Source organism: Melanaphis sacchari, unplaced genomic scaffold (assembly GCF_002803265.2).
Source record: "Melanaphis sacchari strain LSU unplaced genomic scaffold, SCAv2.0 Contig4_pilon_pilon, whole genome shotgun sequence".
In the NCBI taxonomy this organism is placed as follows: Eukaryota; Metazoa; Arthropoda; class Insecta; order Hemiptera; family Aphididae; genus Melanaphis; species Melanaphis sacchari.
Window position 1 is genome coordinate 1,827,687 of NW_020271335.1, and position 19,505 is coordinate 1,847,191.

The window sequence follows — 19,505 nt, forward strand, 5'->3', positions numbered from 1 at the left end:
TTATTAACAAGTTCATCCTTTTCCACATCATATGACTAATTTGGCTTTTGTTTTGTAATTTAAATTGATTTATAAGTCCTTCTCTTAAAATCAAAAAAATTTGGCAAGTGTGAATCTCAATGTCTATACTTCACACACCCATTTATCAAGCATAATATATTAATTAAACAAGTGTTAACCATGTCAAGTGGATCTAGAAAAAAAGACACTGATACATAGATGTACTATTGTATAATATTATCTAACCCCTAGCTTGCGGAATAATTCTAGTTCCGTATCACATAATATATACACTAAGTTATATCTGATTAATGTTTATATGTATATCTACTAACTAATATACACATCGTTTACACATCATTACTAGGCACCGAATTTAGGGTATTGAGAAATTTTCGAGAGCTCAAGGTGAGTTGACAATTGACATGGTAAACATCTGTGTTGCTTAAAATAGAACACTTATCAAAAATAGAAACCGCAAGAGAAAAAATATCGTGAATACCGAAGAGGTTTGACAGACTTAGTTTGTGTTTTGGCATGCACCATGGCACTTCAAGAGTCAGGTCATTCATTCGTCTCGGTTGAGTTTGAAGTATTTGGAAAAGTACAAGGTAAATTTTTTTCCCATACTTTTAATCAATTCACATAATAGTATAATACATAGGTAGATAACACATACCCTTACAAAAAATAGAAACATAAACATAGTTATAATATATATTCAAAAAAACAATCTGTTTTTAATTACTTTGGCTTGTTAAATGTTAACATTTAATTAAGACTTGTTATATACGATCAAACAAATAATGATAAATTAATTTAAAACTTTAATAGGTAAAATAATCTAGTAATAATTATCTCATGATTTATGAGTACGAAATAATATAAATATAATATTTTACTAATCACTGAATGTGTAATAACTTTATCATTAAAAAAGAACAGTTTGGTGTGGATAAATATTTTTAAATTGTATTAATAGGTCATATGATTTTATTAACAATGCACATGATGCAACTCGCAAAAAGAGTTATGCACTTGTTGTAACATAAATAAATAGATGATAACGTTAATAATATAACACACCTAAATTGTATAAGTTTAACAATTAATATTTCGTAATCTATATCATCAGCAAAACTACGTTGCGCACATTTTATTTAAATAATATTAATCCATATTAGGCCATCAATCACTAAAACTAAATACAAATTGAATGATTTGCTTAATCTATTTTCATTTGGCATATCTACTTAACTAAATATTATTTCAAGACCGACATCAGGGATCTTTTTCCTCACATACATATACTCCTCATTCATGATTTCGCAATCTCGTTTATAAATTATATTTTATATACACACTACTTATGCTATTTTAATTACACATGCATACGATAACTTAAGAGCAATAAGCATCTATTATCTTTTTATGGTGTTGTTATTTTTCGAAAACTATTATTTGGAAAAGAAAATTATAATACAATATTAGATAATAGTATTCCAAAATGTTCATAACACCCATCAATGGAAAATTAATAGGCACTGACTGATAGTAAGTACCTAAATACTTAAGAAAGCTACATTTTTAAAAATACAATATATTTAAAATAAATAAAAGAAAAGACTAAATTTTATAGGTATAATGTAACACTATTTAATATTAAAACATATTTTTATAAATATAAGTGCTCTCCTATGATGATATTTGAATGAAATTAATATAAAATATTCAATATTATATTGTAATTAAGTACCTACTGTAAAATATTAAAGAAAAAATATGAAATAAATATGCTAGGTACTTTGTATACTTACATAATTTAAAATGTAATTCCATTACTCATTATAATGGCTTATCAAATGCAATTATTATGTACAAACTATAATTGCTTCCATAGGCGCCGTCAGGAATTTTATCAGGGGGGTGCATCGTGACAGTAGGTATACACAAATTTCTAAATAATGCTCTTAATATATGTAATAATAATAATAATAATAATAATAATAGTAATTAGTAGTTAAATACGTAAAAATATTTTTATTAATTTGTATGACGATACAAAGTTATTTTAGTTTTTTTTTCAACGGTTACAATGCAACGCGGGCTAGTGACTACGAATAAAAAACCCGATAATGATAATAGTAGCCTTTAGCCTACACAACAATTCGTAAGCTTATCGCATGCAATAAAAGTGACCGATTTATATATTTAATATACACGTGACAACTGACATGTCTACATGTAGGTACTATACATTGCCACTATACGATAAAATCTGAATCATCATTAATCGTGTATCGTATGTTCGTGTATTTCCATTGTGCTAGTCACGTATTGAATCTTATATTTAATGATTTGAATAAGTAACGTTAGTAAAGTAAGAAATACAACCGAGATCATATTAGAAATAATTAGTTTTTTTAAAGAGAGCACATTGCGTAGAAAAATTATTCCCAATATTCCTTTACTTTGTGAAACTCGTTGGTCAGCAAAATATAAAAGTATTAGAATTTTTGCTGATAATTGTATTGTTAATTGTTATTGTCAAAGCTTTGGAAGAACTATCAAAAAGTACAGCAAATACAAAAACCAAAATTAAATCTTATCAACTTTCGACTACTGCTACTACACCGGTTTTTATTGTTACAGTAATAGCTGTTTGTTAATTCCGCTAAATTTGAACCAGTATGCAATCTACTTATATACTTCCAACAAATTAATATAAATTTAAAAACGGTGAACAATCTCATAACCAAACTAGTTGATATTTTGCAGTTGTATAGAAATAATTCTTCGACTAAATTTACCATGTCATTTGCAAAATATAAAAACATCGCTGAAGAACTTGAATGTTGAAATACATCCACCTCGAGTAGCTGCACGACAAATTTCAAAGATCAAATCATCCATCTACAAACCATGAAGATTTTTTCAAAATATCCATTTTCGTTACTTATCTAGATTCAGTTATATCTTCATTAAAAGATCGTTTTTCTAAAATTCACAATCAATCATTTTCTCTGACTCTGATGAATCTTCATCTCTATACTATGAAAAACATTAGTAAAGAACAGTTTATTTGCATATATCAAATGATATTGTAAAACTATATAGAAATATTTTGTCATTAAATTTTGTAACTGAAGCCACAACATAATATGAAATTTGGAAAAATAATACAAAACCATTAGATTCTATTAAATGCTTTAAATACTTAGATTTGGTTGAAATGTCAAGATTTTTATCCAGCTGTAGCCGACGCAATCAAGATCGGAGCAACTCTTCCAACAACCAACTTGCAGTTATTGAACATTCATTCAGTACTTTAAGACGAATCAAGACATAGAACAAAGCCACTATGGATGATGTCCGATTATTCGGATTGTGTATGATGAGAGAAAGAGACGAAGAGAATACCAAATTCATTAAAACTTCATTGAAAAATTTGGAAAAAACCTAGGCGTTTACAATTATTATTTAAAAATATGTATTATAATACATAATATAATTATTATATGGACCATTATGCAAAATAAGTATGATAATAAATAATAAAAATAATGTAGATAATTATGCAAAATAAAATAGTTTCAACACCATTCAATTTTTAAATTTAATTTAATTTTTAATTTCTTTTTTAAAAGCAAGGGGGGTGCACCCCCTTGCAGCGCCCATGAATTTGCTTCATAAGTATAACTATAAAATTTTAACCTAACTTTACATAACTACTTCACAGTGAGTTAAAAAATAAAACAATGTAACATTATATAATGCGCTTTTTTTGTGCCTTGGAAACTTACAAATTGTATAGAAAAAATGAATGTTTAAACAAAAATTATTTTTATTGGAATTTTATATAATTCTTCACAAAATATATTCACAACAACAAATTGAAAAAACAATATAATTATGTTTTACCTACTAAAATTAATTTAAAACTGACAATGAAAATGAGAAACTAGGGACTAGAATTAAGAACAATATATAGGAAAAAATAATTATTTATACCTACTTATTATATTCTTGAGGTTATAAATAAACTTTATAACTATAAACTTAATTAGGTAACTGAAAGTTTATGAAATATAAAAAAACAACAAGTATATTAGTTGGCACTTGATATTAGTGTTGCTTATATAAACTATTGCCAATTCTCGTTAGTATAAGAACACATTTTAAAATATTTTAACTCATTTGTTAAAAAAATCCAAATGATTTACATAGGGTAAAACCAATATTTTTCACTTCAATTCAAAATTTGAATACTTATTATTTAATTAATCTAATAAGAATAAAACAGAACATTTTCTACATAATAGAAAACTGCTAAAAGTATACATGCAATATTCTTTTTTTTAATTATATTTAGATATTCCTAATAAAGGATAGTTAATAATAATTCTAGAAATATATATTTATAACAATTTAATTACATATTCTCCTGAGTTACTTATAAATAGTAATATACTAAGTTTTTATAAGTATGTTTATAATTTCATGTATAACATTTAGGTGTTTACTTCACCAAATATTGCAGAGACCGAAGCACAGAACTTGATATTGTCGGATGGGTAAAGAACAGTAAAAGAGGAACTATAATGGGCAAAATGCAAGGGCCAAAATCAAATGTTGAAGTAATGTAAGTTACACTTTCATGACTCTGTATAATACAATTAAAATATTTAATACTTTGAAGTATGCAATATGCATATTAACACTGACATACATAATACACATACAGGACATTACCTACAATATTTTTTTTTTATATAATTAAAATGATTTAATAAAGATCAATTGAAACACAAACATTTTACTTTTATATTGTTATTTTGTTTTGATGTCTAATTTAGAAAAAAATTTAACACTAAAAAAATAAAAACATGATCTTACAAATAAATTCTTCCGTTACATTCTAGTAGAAGTTTTTATAAGTTATCTTGTATTATACTTTCAAGGCACCAAAAGTCCACCAATTTTAACTACACATTTTCATCGTTTTAACAAAAATACTGGATTTTTTTACTCTTGACTTCCTTAATATCGACTGCCCAGCTAAATACAGTTATTAAAAAAAAGTATCCTCAAAGTTGAAGCATATTTATTTATTTTTTTTTTTTTGCTTTTAAAGAGGGTATGACAAACAAAAAAAATTAATAAAATTTACCCTCCACTCAGAATTTTAAATTTAAAAATATAAAATTCTATAAATTGCTTAAAATTTATCTAAATATTATGAATATTTTATTATGTATATAAAAACAGATATTTTAAATAATAACTACTCTAATTAATATTCAAAAAGAATTTTTTAATTTTTATGAATATATAAACTATATAAATGTATTTTTGACATTTTTTAACTAATATAAGAATAAGTTATGAGAAGCCTAGAATATAAATTTATAATCTTTTCAAAAATTTTATCTTGCATTGATCTAAATAAATTATAATAAATAGCACAAAAAACAAAAATTGTTTTCAAATAGTATATTTTCTTATAAATGGTAACATAAATAGGTACTAAAAATTTAGAGTTTAGGATTATCTATTTATTTGTTACAAAAAATAAGAAAATTAATTTTTCAATTACTAGTGAATATTTTCATCTTTCAATAATTTATTTTATTTTTCCTAAATAATTTAGGAATAATAATTATTATTATTCCTAAATTAAAAGGAATTATTAAAAGCACTAGTCATTTTTTTTTTTACTTTTTCCCATCAAAGTATCAAATAGATTTAACTTGTTACCACCAGAAACTATTCTGCAAAATATATAGATCTAATTTTTAGTGTACTAAAAGATATGACACACACAAAAAAAAGTAGTAGTAATAATATTTATAACATACTGTTAGATATTTTTCCTCAGCAAGAAAATTTGAAAAACAATAGTTATGTTTTTGGTAAGTAACCATAAACATTATGAATTCTTAGCCATAAGTAGATTTTAAATCAGTGTCTATAGTAACAAATTTCAATAAATATCATTAATAGCATAAATAATGTAAAAAGAAAAAAGTTGTACTCATTCTAAAAACATATCTATGAACTATGATGAAAATAAATAAATCATTATAAAACCAATAAATTGACTGCTCCACTTAAAATATAAGCTCTTTTTTATAAACCAATTTATCAACAGCATTAAATAAATTATATGATAAAAAAAATTTGTATTATAATTAAAAAATAACTGCTTTTATTTTTCTGATAATTTCTAGATTTCAGATAACATAATTAATAAAAAAATGTAAAAATCAATGATTTCAAACTTACTAAACACTAAACACTAAATTCCAGACTCAATACATGTTTTCAACAACTTTTTCGTTTTTTTTTTTTTGTAATGGTGTTTTAAACATTGAATTTATTTTTACTATACTTATTATATTCTTAAAATTATGATATTATAGTTTTTAATGCATTTCAATTATAAAATTGTAGCTAAAGAAACATAAAATTGAGTTTTCTTTTTCCTGGCTACATTAAACAATCTTGCTACTTGTGTGTAAAATATGAGTGTTTTATTATAAATTTGAAATGTATTTATTATTCAAATTATGCAATATATTATACTAAATATCATGGTATCAACTCTGGTATTGATACTAATAAGTAATAATGACTTTAATAGGAGAAAATCATAATATCAAACTATTATTTCTAAGAAAACCCATTTTTTAGGCAGAAGTTATACATACTCTTAAAAATAATATAAAAACTTCAAATATTATTTAAATAAACATCCCAATATTAAATCAGTAAGCTTATACCATTTATACATAAATAGAAAGTATACACACAATATAATTAATTGTTACAGGATCGCATGGTTATCCAATGAAGGAAGTCCAGGAAGTAAAATTGAGCGTTGTGATCTGATGAACTTCGAATATTTGGCAAGGAAAGAGTTCAATGGATTTAGCATAAGATTTTAAACATCTTTAAGAAATAATATTTTATTTATGCAGATATTATAAGGGAAAATATAAAAACCCTAAAATATTGATATAAAAAAAAAAAAAGACATGCAAATATTATTAAAATTTTTATACACGATATATTATTTTTTTAAATCGATGCTAGCTCGAAGGGCAAATATATGATACATAATATTTTATAAATATATAAATTAAATGACTTATATATTATAATGTATTAGAAAAATGATTAAAGTAAATTATTGGTAGAACAAACTATTTAAATAATATATAATAAGAATTGTAAATACACATCTTAAACTCTATAAATTTTGTGATTAAAAAAAATTTACAAATTTTTAATTTTTCTATTTTATTCTATTTTATTATACTATATTCATACACACTATATAAGTAATTCTAAGCAGCCGTTTTTTTAGAATTATGTTCTATAAACTTGTATTTAAAGTAAACGAACATGAAGAAAACAGACAGTTAAATGATATATAATATAAATATATATATATTATATATATTTATATACATAAAAAAAAAAGATTTTTAAATTATAAAGTTTATTAATGGCAAAACAAAATTTACTATACAATATTTGTTTTCAAATAGTCTCAATAAATTTTTTTTTACATATGTTTGGAAGGTGACCCAGAATCGCTGTTTAAATCTGCGTAAAAAAAATAAAAAAAAAATGTATACATTTTAAAATAGGTTTCATAAAAGGATTTAGTGTGAAAATATAAATTCAAATATTCTTTGAAAATAAACAATATCCTTTTTAAGATCTATTTAGTTTATATTAATGAAGAAAACTAATATAATTCACAATATTTTCCACCATGTAAAAACTATGAAATGTGTTCATGTTAAATGTTTACTTTAATCTATTAAACAAGAACATTATATTACCTTAAATATAATAAATTATTATTAACAAATACAAGTAAATAAATAAATTTTCATTAAGAAAATATTTACCAATAATAATGAATTTTCAGATATGATATTATTATATAATGATTAATGATTAATCTATAGTTAATAATTAATAGTTGATAATCACAATATATTTAGTAAAATAACATTATATATAAGTTTTTATCAGTAGGTAATTAATAACTAAATACTTATTATTATGTCACATACAAAATATTGTGTACTATGGCTGTTAACTATAAAAATAGTTTATTTATAATTTATATTACAGTAAATTAAATGTTTAAGTATAATAATACAGTGAATTCTGTTTTTATCATGGTTTTTAAGAATAAATATGAATATTGAATATATCATGAATTGAATTAAAAGAATATTTCTAAGTAATAAATATGTATTGCTATACCAGCAGTTTTATTTGAGTAACACAGACAATGCATCTACTAAATCCTAACTTTTAAAAAAGCTCTCAGACTGGATAAATTGGATTGAATAAACAAATATAAACTTTAATTAATACTTTAAGGCCTAAATAGACAAGCACAATTTACCAGCAAGTCTATTCATAAAAATGTATATTCTAATGCTGTCTTTTTAGGATATTATATTCTCACAAATTTTAAGATATGTAGTATATTATAACAAATAGCTTGTGATTTTAATAAATGTATAGGTTCCATGATAAGTAAATAATATATTTTTAATAGAAACTGTTTTAATTAAATTAGTTCATGTTACAATTAAAAAGTCTGTAAGTATCAAGGGCCTAATGTTACATTAATAACTGCAAAACATAAAATAGAAACTATATCACAAATGGCTTTATGCATAGATACCAATTTAACACATCAGTATTTAGCCAATAACTCAGTAACTTGGTACTGTATAGTAAACAAAATTTTCAATTATTCTATTAATATTTAGAATACTAAGATTGTATCAATAAATATAAATAGTAATATTAAATAATTTAAATGATTTAATAAATTAAAACTTTAATTTCATGTTAATGAACAATTTTAAATTAATATTTAAATTTAAAATTGATCAATAAAATATGAATTTTAAATTAAAATGCGTGATTTATATTCAATCCATTACATAAATAAAAAATATTATTTCTTTATTTGGTTAATATATTTAATTTAAAATATTTATATATTATCAAATAAATGAATAAAATACAAAATAAGAAAGTTTAAACACAGTACAGAACATAAAGTACAGTGTAATTTTTTTAATATAAAACTGCAAATATTTTTAAAACTTAAATTAATTTTTTATTGTTTTTTTTTAGTAATAATTATGGATTCATTTAAAAATGTACTAATAACAGATTAAGTTGTTAATATATATATATATATATATATATTTTTATGACATTATTCTTTATTTTATAAAAAAAAATAATTCATAAATATTAATTTAATAAAAAAATTTTTAAATTTGATTATTGTTAAAAGTTATGTAACCCACCTTACAAATTGACAACATTGTAAATTTAAATTTGACAGAAACAATTTTGTTATTAATCTTCATAAATATTAAAATAAGTTAATACCTATAATTTTAATTAAAGTTGAGAACATTATCAGTGTTTGGTTTATTACAATTAGGGATGAACCATAAAATTATAAATGTTCACTTATAGTAAAATCACAAGCTGATACCATATCTATAAAATTGTATGATTACTAAAAAATATTCCAAAAAAATGTAAATATTCATAAATATTGTTTGGTCAATGATAAACTAATCACCCTGTATATATCATTGACTAATTTAATAATTAATATTAACAAATTATTAAACACTAATTTTAATAACTCATTATATTTAATTACGAAGTAAATCATCAATATAAAACTTACCACTTTTGTTAGATTTTTGTTTACGGTATTTAGCAGCAGGACCCCAAATACGAACAGTACAATCATCCGAAACAGATGCAAGCATTTGATGATAAACAGGATTCCAACTAACACACGTAACTGCTCTTGTATGACCAATTAATGTTGTGATTGGTAGTTCATGCTTAATGTGCCACAAATATACTTTGTTATCTACAACAAAATAATATTTTTATCATATACAAATGATATTTTTAAGGGACAAACCTTCACTCCCACTAGCAATAAAATCATGATTAACACCACCAAAACAACTATGTATTGAAAAATGGCCCTGTGTAACTCCTTGAAATTTTCTTACTAAACACTTATCTTGGAGATCCCATAAATGAACACCTTGTGATACAACATTTAAGAGTGCAAGACGATCAGTTTTGTTAACTGTGAATGACATTATAGGATGATCTTCTTGTATTCTATTTAAGCATAAACCATAATTAGACCAACAAATTGAATATTTTTTTTTTCTTTACTTACAAATTTTGATCACTTAGCTCATCAAAATTATATGAACGAATTCGATGACGCGTGTCTGCTGCCAACACAGTTTTTCCATCAGATCGACACCAAAGACAATTTACACGAACACCTTCCCAAGAATCTAATACAGAACCTTCTAAATCCTACAATTTATTTATAATTTAATTCAAATTATTATGAAAGCACTATACAATTTTACATTAATTATTTATTTATTTATTTACACATTGATAAAATTGTCCTCGGATTCCCCCACATACAAATTTTTGGCCATCTTTATGCCAAGAACAGGCAGTTAATGAGTCGTCTGATGAATGTGAGAGTTTTAACCTCAAAACACCAGTACTAACATTCCACACCCATAAGTCAGGACAGTCTTCTGGCCCACAAGCCATGAGAAGCTCGCCATCTGGAGACCATGAAAGGTAACTAACTCCATATGAATGGCCATCTAAAGTGATTGATTGTTCTACAGTCAATGTTTCCTATAACAAATAATATTGTGATGATATAAGAAATAAGAAATAATTTTTTAAACATACTGGATCAACGTCATATATTATAATAGATGCATCTTTTGAGCCAGTTGCTAATTTTTTTCCATTAGGTGAAAACCGACAAAACCATACTTCATCACAATGTTCAGTTAATATTTGGACGGTTTCACATGGAATTTGTTCTCTGCAATAAGAATTATTTCTTTTTTTATACAAATACTTCATTGTAAAATTATTTTAAAACACAAATTACTTACAATGAACACTTATGGTCAGTAAGTAAGGAAACAGTTTCAATGGAATCATCAAATGTTGTATTATGGAATAAACATTGATTTCTTTGCAGTTCTACTGCCTGAGTCAGTAACATATGTAACCTACAATAAGCATAAAATTATTTAACAATAATTTTAAAAAAATCAGTAACAATATATAGTTATTAATTTTTACATTTATACCTAATTAATTTATTTTTGATTATTAAACTAACCTGAAGCATATAAATGTTTAAAACACAAAAACCATTATAACATTATATGAGGTCCCCCTCTGTCACCGCTCTAAAAAGTTTTGTTTTTGTAAACATTTTAAGTTCAAGTTTGGATAAAATTACTTACACATTTAAGCTATGAAGAACAGTTAACAATATTCATTATTTTGATATACTTTAAAAATTATTCATGGAAACATAAACCTTTTATGTATATTATTATATTTTATACACACAATATTTTCAAATACTACGCAATGTAGTCGGCAAAAATTATTTTAACCTACTGTATACTAATGATTAAATGAATTACTTTACCTAACAGAAAACATAATATTTATTAATTATTATACTTAGTAATATAGGCTGAGAGACCATCTCCACTCAGAATCGCTTTTCATATACAGCAATTTATCATTAAATTCAAAATTAACACATCCTTTATGATGACCTACTCGACACCCATTTCCCTGCCTTTTTTTTTTTAATACCCACATTATAAAAAAAAACCTATACATGCCTAATAAAAAAATAAAAATAAAATAGAACATATTGTATATTATAAGATATACAAACAAGTACACAATTAATAATAAAATCATACAATATATTATTTCAAGTATATTTACAATAATTTACCTTTTGGGTGGTAGCATAATATGCGGGGGTAAAAATTGTTGAATCATATCCATGAGTAGAGTCCTAGATTTATGCCCTTTTCCCTCCCAATTTGCTCGTTTCATTAATTCATCTCGTCCACTGCACATCATATAGCTAAAACATATCAGATAGTTAATAAAATCTAAAACTATACAAAGAATAATTCAATTATCATCAAATTGTAATTTATAAAATAAGCCAAACCTGCTGAGAATATGAACTTTGTCAATATTGTGTTGCAAAGGTGTCAACTCATTACGCAACACATGTAATGCGTCCAAAACTTTACCATCCTCTAAATATTCCAAATACTTTTGTTCACATATTAAAAATTTCATGTCCTTAAAAAAATATTAGTAATATTACTAAAATAAATAACTTTAGACATTGATTATAAAATAAACAGATAAGTCATAGTATAGTAATTTTCAGCCACTAAAATTATATTTATATTGGTTACCGATGGATGATGTTATATCAATAAATAAATAATTATCGCTATTTAAAAAATATTGAAAACACAATAGAAAATTATAAAAAAAAAGTGAAGATAGGGATATCCATGCATTAACACTCTACATTAAATAAACCTCTACTAAATAAATATTAAAACTTCAACTTATTAAAAATATGTATAATCAGAAATATTTTTAGTTATAAATTGCTTGATGACAACTGTGCATCTAAATTTGTTTACTCTCGCGCCCACTAATTGATTACTACTATCCACGAACCATAACTATGGTCGGGAGAAGTAAATCATCCTATTAATGGCTGACTACTACAGTGCTACATAGTGATTGACAGCTCTCAGTTGATCACTACTTTTTAGTATAGAATGGCTTACATATTACTAAATAATCAATGCTTTAGGCAATAGTTAAAGATATACCATTTTAATAACATAAAAATATTATAGATAAATTTAAAATAAAATCTATTTTCTTTGAATTAAAAACAAATTTTGAATATATTAAAAAAATAAATAATAAAAAACTTACTGAAAAATATTGACATGAATTCCCTACTAAAGCTTGAAGTTCGTTTAGATCCGCACTAACCTAAAATGTTATAATTATTTTCATTATAGAAATAATGTTAACTTTAATAAAATAGAAGTAATATCAATTAATGTTTTTATAATTTAATTAATAAAACTTTCTTATTTAATTTTAAATTTTGTTTCATTTTTTTTTTTTTTTTTAGCTTGTAATGATTAAAATAAATATAAAATATTAATTGTATAATTTTTAAAGCTGTATGTACCTATTATAAAAAAATAAAAAAACTTTCAATTTAAGTAATTGTACTAGTTAATAATTAATATTGATAAATACCTTGTGCCATTCACCGTCCATTACATGATGGCGAAATTGAGTGGCAGCAGGATGTTCCAAACGACACCCTGATTCTTGCATTAACACTTCTGCAGTTTGACTAAAATTAAAATTTAAAAATACTGTAAATAACAAAATTAATAAATTTGTTTCTATATTTATTTGATATGCTAACTTATTATCATATTTGGATTAATTTATATTGTAACTATAGTTGATACAACTATATTGGCCACCAACAACAACTTACAATCACCAATTAACGAATCTTAACTGTAATTAATCTTCATAATATGACTTAGGTCAACTATCTCATGATTTTAGTATTAATTAAATACAGTCGTCACTCGTTAATTTCGAAAAACTCCATATATCAAACTAAACGCTGAGTCCCTGAGAAAACCTCTATAATTAGAAGAAAATACATGTATTCCAGTCCCCTCGATAATTCAAAATGTCTATAAGTGAGACACACTCTACAATTCAAAATTTTATTCCATAAACCTCTATAATTTGAATTTCCTAAAACGCGATTATATGTAAGTTCATATTTTTATACATGTGCATATTATACATAAAGATTATGAACCATCTATTTGACGTACTCGTAATTAAATTAATAACGACGGTAGTTAGATATTATCGTAGTTTATAAATGTTATCATACCTTACCTACCTAATCTAAACTTTTGTCAGGATTAAGTCAATTTTTTAAGTAATACGAAATGAATGAAAAAAGATGCAATACAATTTTCAATGCCATCAGTAAGTTAGACAAAGCTATGGACCAAATTGTAGCCAGTAATTTATCACAAAAAAAAAAAATAACAGATTTCTTTAATATGTATGTGTATGTATAATAAATAAATGTAATATGTACATACATATAATTATTTTTCACCTCTTTTTAATTTGAATTAATTTTTCCCTCAATTATTTGAACACTTGGAAAATCAAAAACCTCTATAAATTGAATTTTTAACTCGGTCCTCTGAATTTCAAATTAACGAGTGACTACTGTATCTGGGTCTTACAATGGACAAGACACTCACCTTAAATATAATCACAAAAATCTAAATCATAAATTTATCTGATAAGAACATCACTAAAGTTTAAAATTAACACATAAAATAAATTACTCATATTACATTAATCTTTTATGTCCTGAATTTCAAGTCAGCCAAATAACCATCATTTACAATTCCAAATCAAAGGTTAGGTATATATTTTATGAGTAAAAAACTTATTTCACAGACAAAAAAAATTGTATGAAAGAAACAACATGATTATAAGTTATATTAGTTAGATGATACTATACCAGAGAAGTTTCAAATAATGAATAACTTAAAACAAGGTAGTATATCTTTATCATTGCTATTTAATCATAAAATAATAGAAAAATTGATGTGTAACATTAAAACAACCAAAGAAATTAAAGTAAGATCCAGATTGAAGAAACATTAGAAACCATACTAATTTATTAAGATTTGTAGACGATTGAAATATACTTGGAAAAGATAAATAAATGATAATTCAAAACACAATAATAGATTAAATACAAAACAAAAAAGTCTGTCTAATAATAGAAAAAACTAAAGTGCTGAAAATAATGACAAGTGAAAATAAAAATTAAATAGTTGAGAAACCCAAGTTAACACACTATGCATTTAAGAGTGAAAATTACAAAAAATAATAAATTAAAACTAGAAAATGTTATATATTCTGAAAAATAAAAATAGATCAAATATCAATTATATTTTAAATGTTTAATTAACAATTTTGAGTCTACAAAAGAACAAATTAGTTACTAAATAAACAAAAAAAAAAATTGTTTTTATTATAAGCGAAAGAAATTTAAAAAAAAATAGCTGTATATGAATTCAGAATTAAAGTTAAATATTTTTTCTTAGACAACCCATTTATTACATTATATACTAAACAGATAGTTGATTTATGTCCTTTTATTGATGGTGTGTAACATAAAATTGGATAGTATTAATATAGCGATGTTTAGATTTCTATCTACTAGTAATATTACCGCTCCATTTCCTGAAGTTAAAAGCTAAAATAAACTGTAGGTACCTTCTACCTTATAACTACTTTTTATAGTGGGCCAGTGGTTTTTTTCATTGTATTTTATGTATTGAGATATAAACTACCGATCCTCGTTTAATTATTTTGTATATTACCGATACAATCTTTAGTCGACAATTTATACACAATTTAAATATCACAATATGGTAAAAAGGTAATTTTTCAAACAAATAAGAATATCTCAATAAAACTTACTTCAGCCCAATAAGCTTTAAATGTTGACCTATTAGACGAACTATCTCCTGGCTCGACCTCCCCTTAATGTTACAGCTATTACTTTGTTCCTGACTATCTCCATTGGCTGAACCATTAACGGTCGAACTGGACGATGGCTGATCCACCGATCCATTGTGTTGCAAACACCCATTGGTTGGCTGCAACATGGTCTCTTCCGTATCCAAGTGCCTTTTCTTACGCGGTGGTGGAACAAGCCCACCGTCATCAGAATCGCCACTCGAGGCCAGTCTTGCTACGCGATGGCAAGATTTAAACGCTTTTCCCTCCTCTACGATAATCTATTATTGGACTACGACACATCAAATCTAAAATAATGAATGCATCAATAAACATTATATTATATTATGTATTCTTGTTTCTTTTTTTTTATTTATTGCATTTTTACCCTCAACAGCTGTGCGAGATAAACATTAAACATACACATACTTGCACACACAGACGCACGCGCGCAAACATACACACTACATACATACCTACCTTTGTTGTTTAGGATTTCTTCGTCCTTGAAAAATCGTCGTATCACTAGGGTAACTACAATCTACAGTAATAAGTCCGAAATATAACATGGGTGAATAAAACTTAAAAACTATAAATGTTATCAAATATTACTATATACCTTTAAACTATTAATTAATATAATTAAAACTTTGAAGATGCATAATGCATGTATAACAGAATTTATTATTATTTATAATCAAATATTAATTTGTTTTTAGTTTATTTTTTTTTTACGCAACAAAATTTAATATCAGATGACGAAACATAACAATTAACAAGTCGTTAAGGAGAAAATAATATTTTATCATGAGAAAAGATATGATATTTTATTATCCACTGAGTACTGATGAACAATTTACTTAACCTAAAAATGTTTCTTACGTTATTATCACGGACGACACGAACTACAGAAGTACAGATTACAGACTAAAGTCAATAATGAAACATTTAACATTCTGAAATTCTGAATACTATATTCGATGATATTTTACATCTTTAATAATTATTAATTAATTTCTTACTACTAATATTGTACTTATAAAATTAAACAGTCTCAAATTTAATATCTTTTAGGTATATTACTTTTTATCGGGACAAAGGCGGCTTACAAATACCAGGATCGAGTTAGTATTATAAATTTATAATATTATCATTTATCATGATAAAATATTATACATTTATACCTATAGCTTCACAATTAAAGACACGATAAATCATATTTGTCATAATTCATGATTAAAGATATATTCTTGACTATTCGTATAAATGTGATATGAAAAATCCCATTTTAACCTTTCTATTTCACTCTTCACCTGATGAATACTTTGATATCTCTCTCAAAGCATAGTCCATTAAATTATTGAATATTTATAGTTTATAGACTATGGTTAAATGATTATTCCACGTTAATCTGTAATACACTGATATTATACATAACAAATTATTTATATTTGTAAAATAAACCCAAGTATAAACTTCAGCATCTTGTAAATTACTATTTATATTTATTTATTAAATACTGCAGTCTGCAACATGAGCTCAGTTTTGATAGCAAAAAATATTTTAAAATAAGTTTTCTTCATAATGGTTTATTACTAGTCATTTTTAATATTAGTTTTCATACTAAAATAATACAAGTTTTTGGTTTCTTGGTAATCTATTTGTGCGTGATGAAAATTCAAAATCATGTATGTTCTATCAACAAGAAGTTTTTAAACATTAAAAAATCTAGTATATTCAGCATTTAATGAGGAAAATATTATTTTTTAATTTTTATTATAAAAGATCTTAAAGGTACATAAACTAAATACTCATATTATTATTTTAAATCGATTAAAGTTAAAGATAACATCGGAATTCAGAATTGAAAATTGAGCAGATAAATTAGTTTGAAGGTTTAATTACCACAAATATAGATAATATTGATAATAATTAATAATCCACAGGCCACTGGATTAGTTAACTGCTACTACAACCATAAATATAAATTCCGGTTGAAAATCTGATGAAGAGTTAACAGTATAAAAGCCCTATTCTTAATCAGTTCTTAAGAATAAGTAAAGCTTAAGCAATAATTTTATGACTTAAATCAAATTCATAAACGATACTTATGATTTAGACTTAAATATAGCACTTTTAAAAGATCCTGACCTTTTGACCTTTTAAACGTACCTTTAATGATAATAAAATAATTATATCATTTACATCTTTCTTGTTTTCATTTGATAAATTGAAATTACTGTAATTAAAAATATAGATACATTTTGTAATAGACTTTTTCTATCCGAGTTACTATAAATGAACGTGTACCTAAAAAATATCTGCCAGATATGCAAAATTCCATTAATTACTAAAGTGATAAATAATTTTTAAACAGATTCAGATTTATTAATAAATCAATTTTATGTATTTACAAATATTAATATTTAAACTATTAACCACGTGTCCATGCATAATAATAAGTAGATACTACAAAAACATATATTAATGAACACACTAGATTTTCCAAGACTTCAGTGATACTATGTTTAATAATACTGAATACATAATGAGGAGTTTATCAGTTCCACTGCTTATTAAACTTCTAGCAGTGTTATGTTTTTATGGAACAGGTAATTTTCAAAAAAGAACATCTATTTTTAATTATATTTAAATTATATTCAAAATAATATTAGATAGGTAGGTATTTTTCAAAATGTACTTTATTTCAGTTAATTTCTAGTGAATTGGTTGAAATAAACAACCAAACAATAAGTAGAAATGCTAAACAAATTTAATAGACATTTTCTTTAAAATATTCAATATATTAATAACAATTAAATTTAAATAATATTTTTAAATATTTTCACATGTATGCTTTTATAAATCCCTTTGGGCAGTCTCATAAGTATTAAGTTAACAAATAAAATAAATTGTATTTATCAAAAAAAAAAAAATGTTTAATGATAGAAATTCCATTAAAACTGTAAAAAATATTAAACGAACAAAATTTACAGTTGTTTCAAAACTAACCACCATACGTATAATAATTTTTTTTACCAAATTAATCAATTTTTTTTAAAACTTATGAGAAATTGAAGAATATTTTGATTCAAATTACGGCAACGGGACATACAAATCTATAACAAGGCTACAAGTAAGTACTTCGGTCTACGGTACAACTCGCTTTATGGTTTATACAATGCCCACCAACATTTCCACCAAACGAGTACATGCAAAACGTGTACTATGTCACAAAAATAGGTTATGGTTGTACTAACAACTTGTCCAAAGAGTTCAATATTCAATAATAAATTATAAAACATTGTAAGAAATATAAAAACTGTTACGTCCCGACTCGTTGATACTTGATTAATGGATTAACTCAAAAATTAAAGTGATATTTAAATATAATGTAGTCTTTGTTAAACATTTATTTAAAAAACTGCAAAAATACGATATTAAAATATAAGGCGATGAGCGGTGTTACAACCTACCTTTGAAGTTTGAACGTCTCAGATAGTCAGATATTCCTAACAAACCACCGAACTTTGGCGACAGTCTCCCTTTCATATAATCTTTTCATAAAGAGTGGTGGTTGTGGTGTTGGCAAATTTACTATACAAAAAGTCTTGTAATATAATTTGATATTCTCGTTGACCCGTAACCTTATCCATGAAAACATCAAGTTTCAACTTTTCCGAGAAAAGACGTGTGAGACAATACTTAAATGGTTTAATTTAAATAGAAGTAATAATACAATGTTCATATCACTCTTCACCCCGACCTAAACAAGCTTATATTATTAATTACTTCATAAAACATGTCGCCATGTTTGAAAATGTGTGCTTATACTTTTATAGTATTCAATCATATATACATATATGTTACGTAGAGTCAGTGCCAGATCTAAAGTATGAGGAAGTGAGTATCCTTACCCAGGC

The 19,505-nt window shown here is 24.4% G+C and overlaps 2 protein-coding genes across 6 annotated transcripts; one reads left to right on the forward strand and one right to left on the reverse strand.

The window, feature by feature from the left end:
• Nucleotides 1-509: 509 nt before the first annotated feature.
• LOC112599042 (acylphosphatase-2) lies at nucleotides 510-7,024 on the forward strand. The gene is made up of 3 exons (XM_025345748.1): nucleotides 510-611; nucleotides 4,516-4,642; nucleotides 6,833-7,024. Exons 1-3 carry the CDS (start codon nucleotides 545-547, stop codon nucleotides 6,945-6,947), a joined length of 309 nt encoding a protein of 102 aa, XP_025201533.1. The 5' UTR covers nucleotides 510-544; the 3' UTR covers nucleotides 6,948-7,024.
• A 478-nt stretch (nucleotides 7,025-7,502) lies between these two features.
• Nucleotides 7,503-16,303, reverse strand: LOC112599086 (WD repeat-containing protein 26). 5 transcript variants are annotated; one of them, XM_025345813.1, is made up of 14 exons: nucleotides 16,202-16,303; nucleotides 16,063-16,123; nucleotides 15,544-15,890; nucleotides 13,255-13,354; nucleotides 12,919-12,978; nucleotides 12,122-12,258; nucleotides 11,897-12,031; nucleotides 11,025-11,144; nucleotides 10,813-10,951; nucleotides 10,495-10,755; nucleotides 10,268-10,413; nucleotides 9,998-10,206; nucleotides 9,752-9,943; nucleotides 7,503-7,611 (listed from the first exon to the last, which is right to left on the reverse strand). In XM_025345813.1, the coding sequence occupies exons 3-14, from the start codon at nucleotides 15,729-15,731 to the stop codon at nucleotides 7,571-7,573; spliced, it is 1,728 nt and encodes a 575-aa protein (XP_025201598.1). In that variant the 5' UTR covers nucleotides 15,732-15,890; nucleotides 16,063-16,123; nucleotides 16,202-16,303; the 3' UTR covers nucleotides 7,503-7,570. The 5 variants fall into 5 exon arrangements, with proteins under 5 accessions (XP_025201598.1, XP_025201601.1, XP_025201597.1 ...); XM_025345816.1 differs by having other exon boundaries at nucleotides 16,059-16,123; XM_025345812.1 differs by lacking the exon at nucleotides 16,202-16,303 and having other exon boundaries at nucleotides 16,063-16,194.
• Between the last annotated feature and the right edge of the window lie 3,202 nt (nucleotides 16,304-19,505).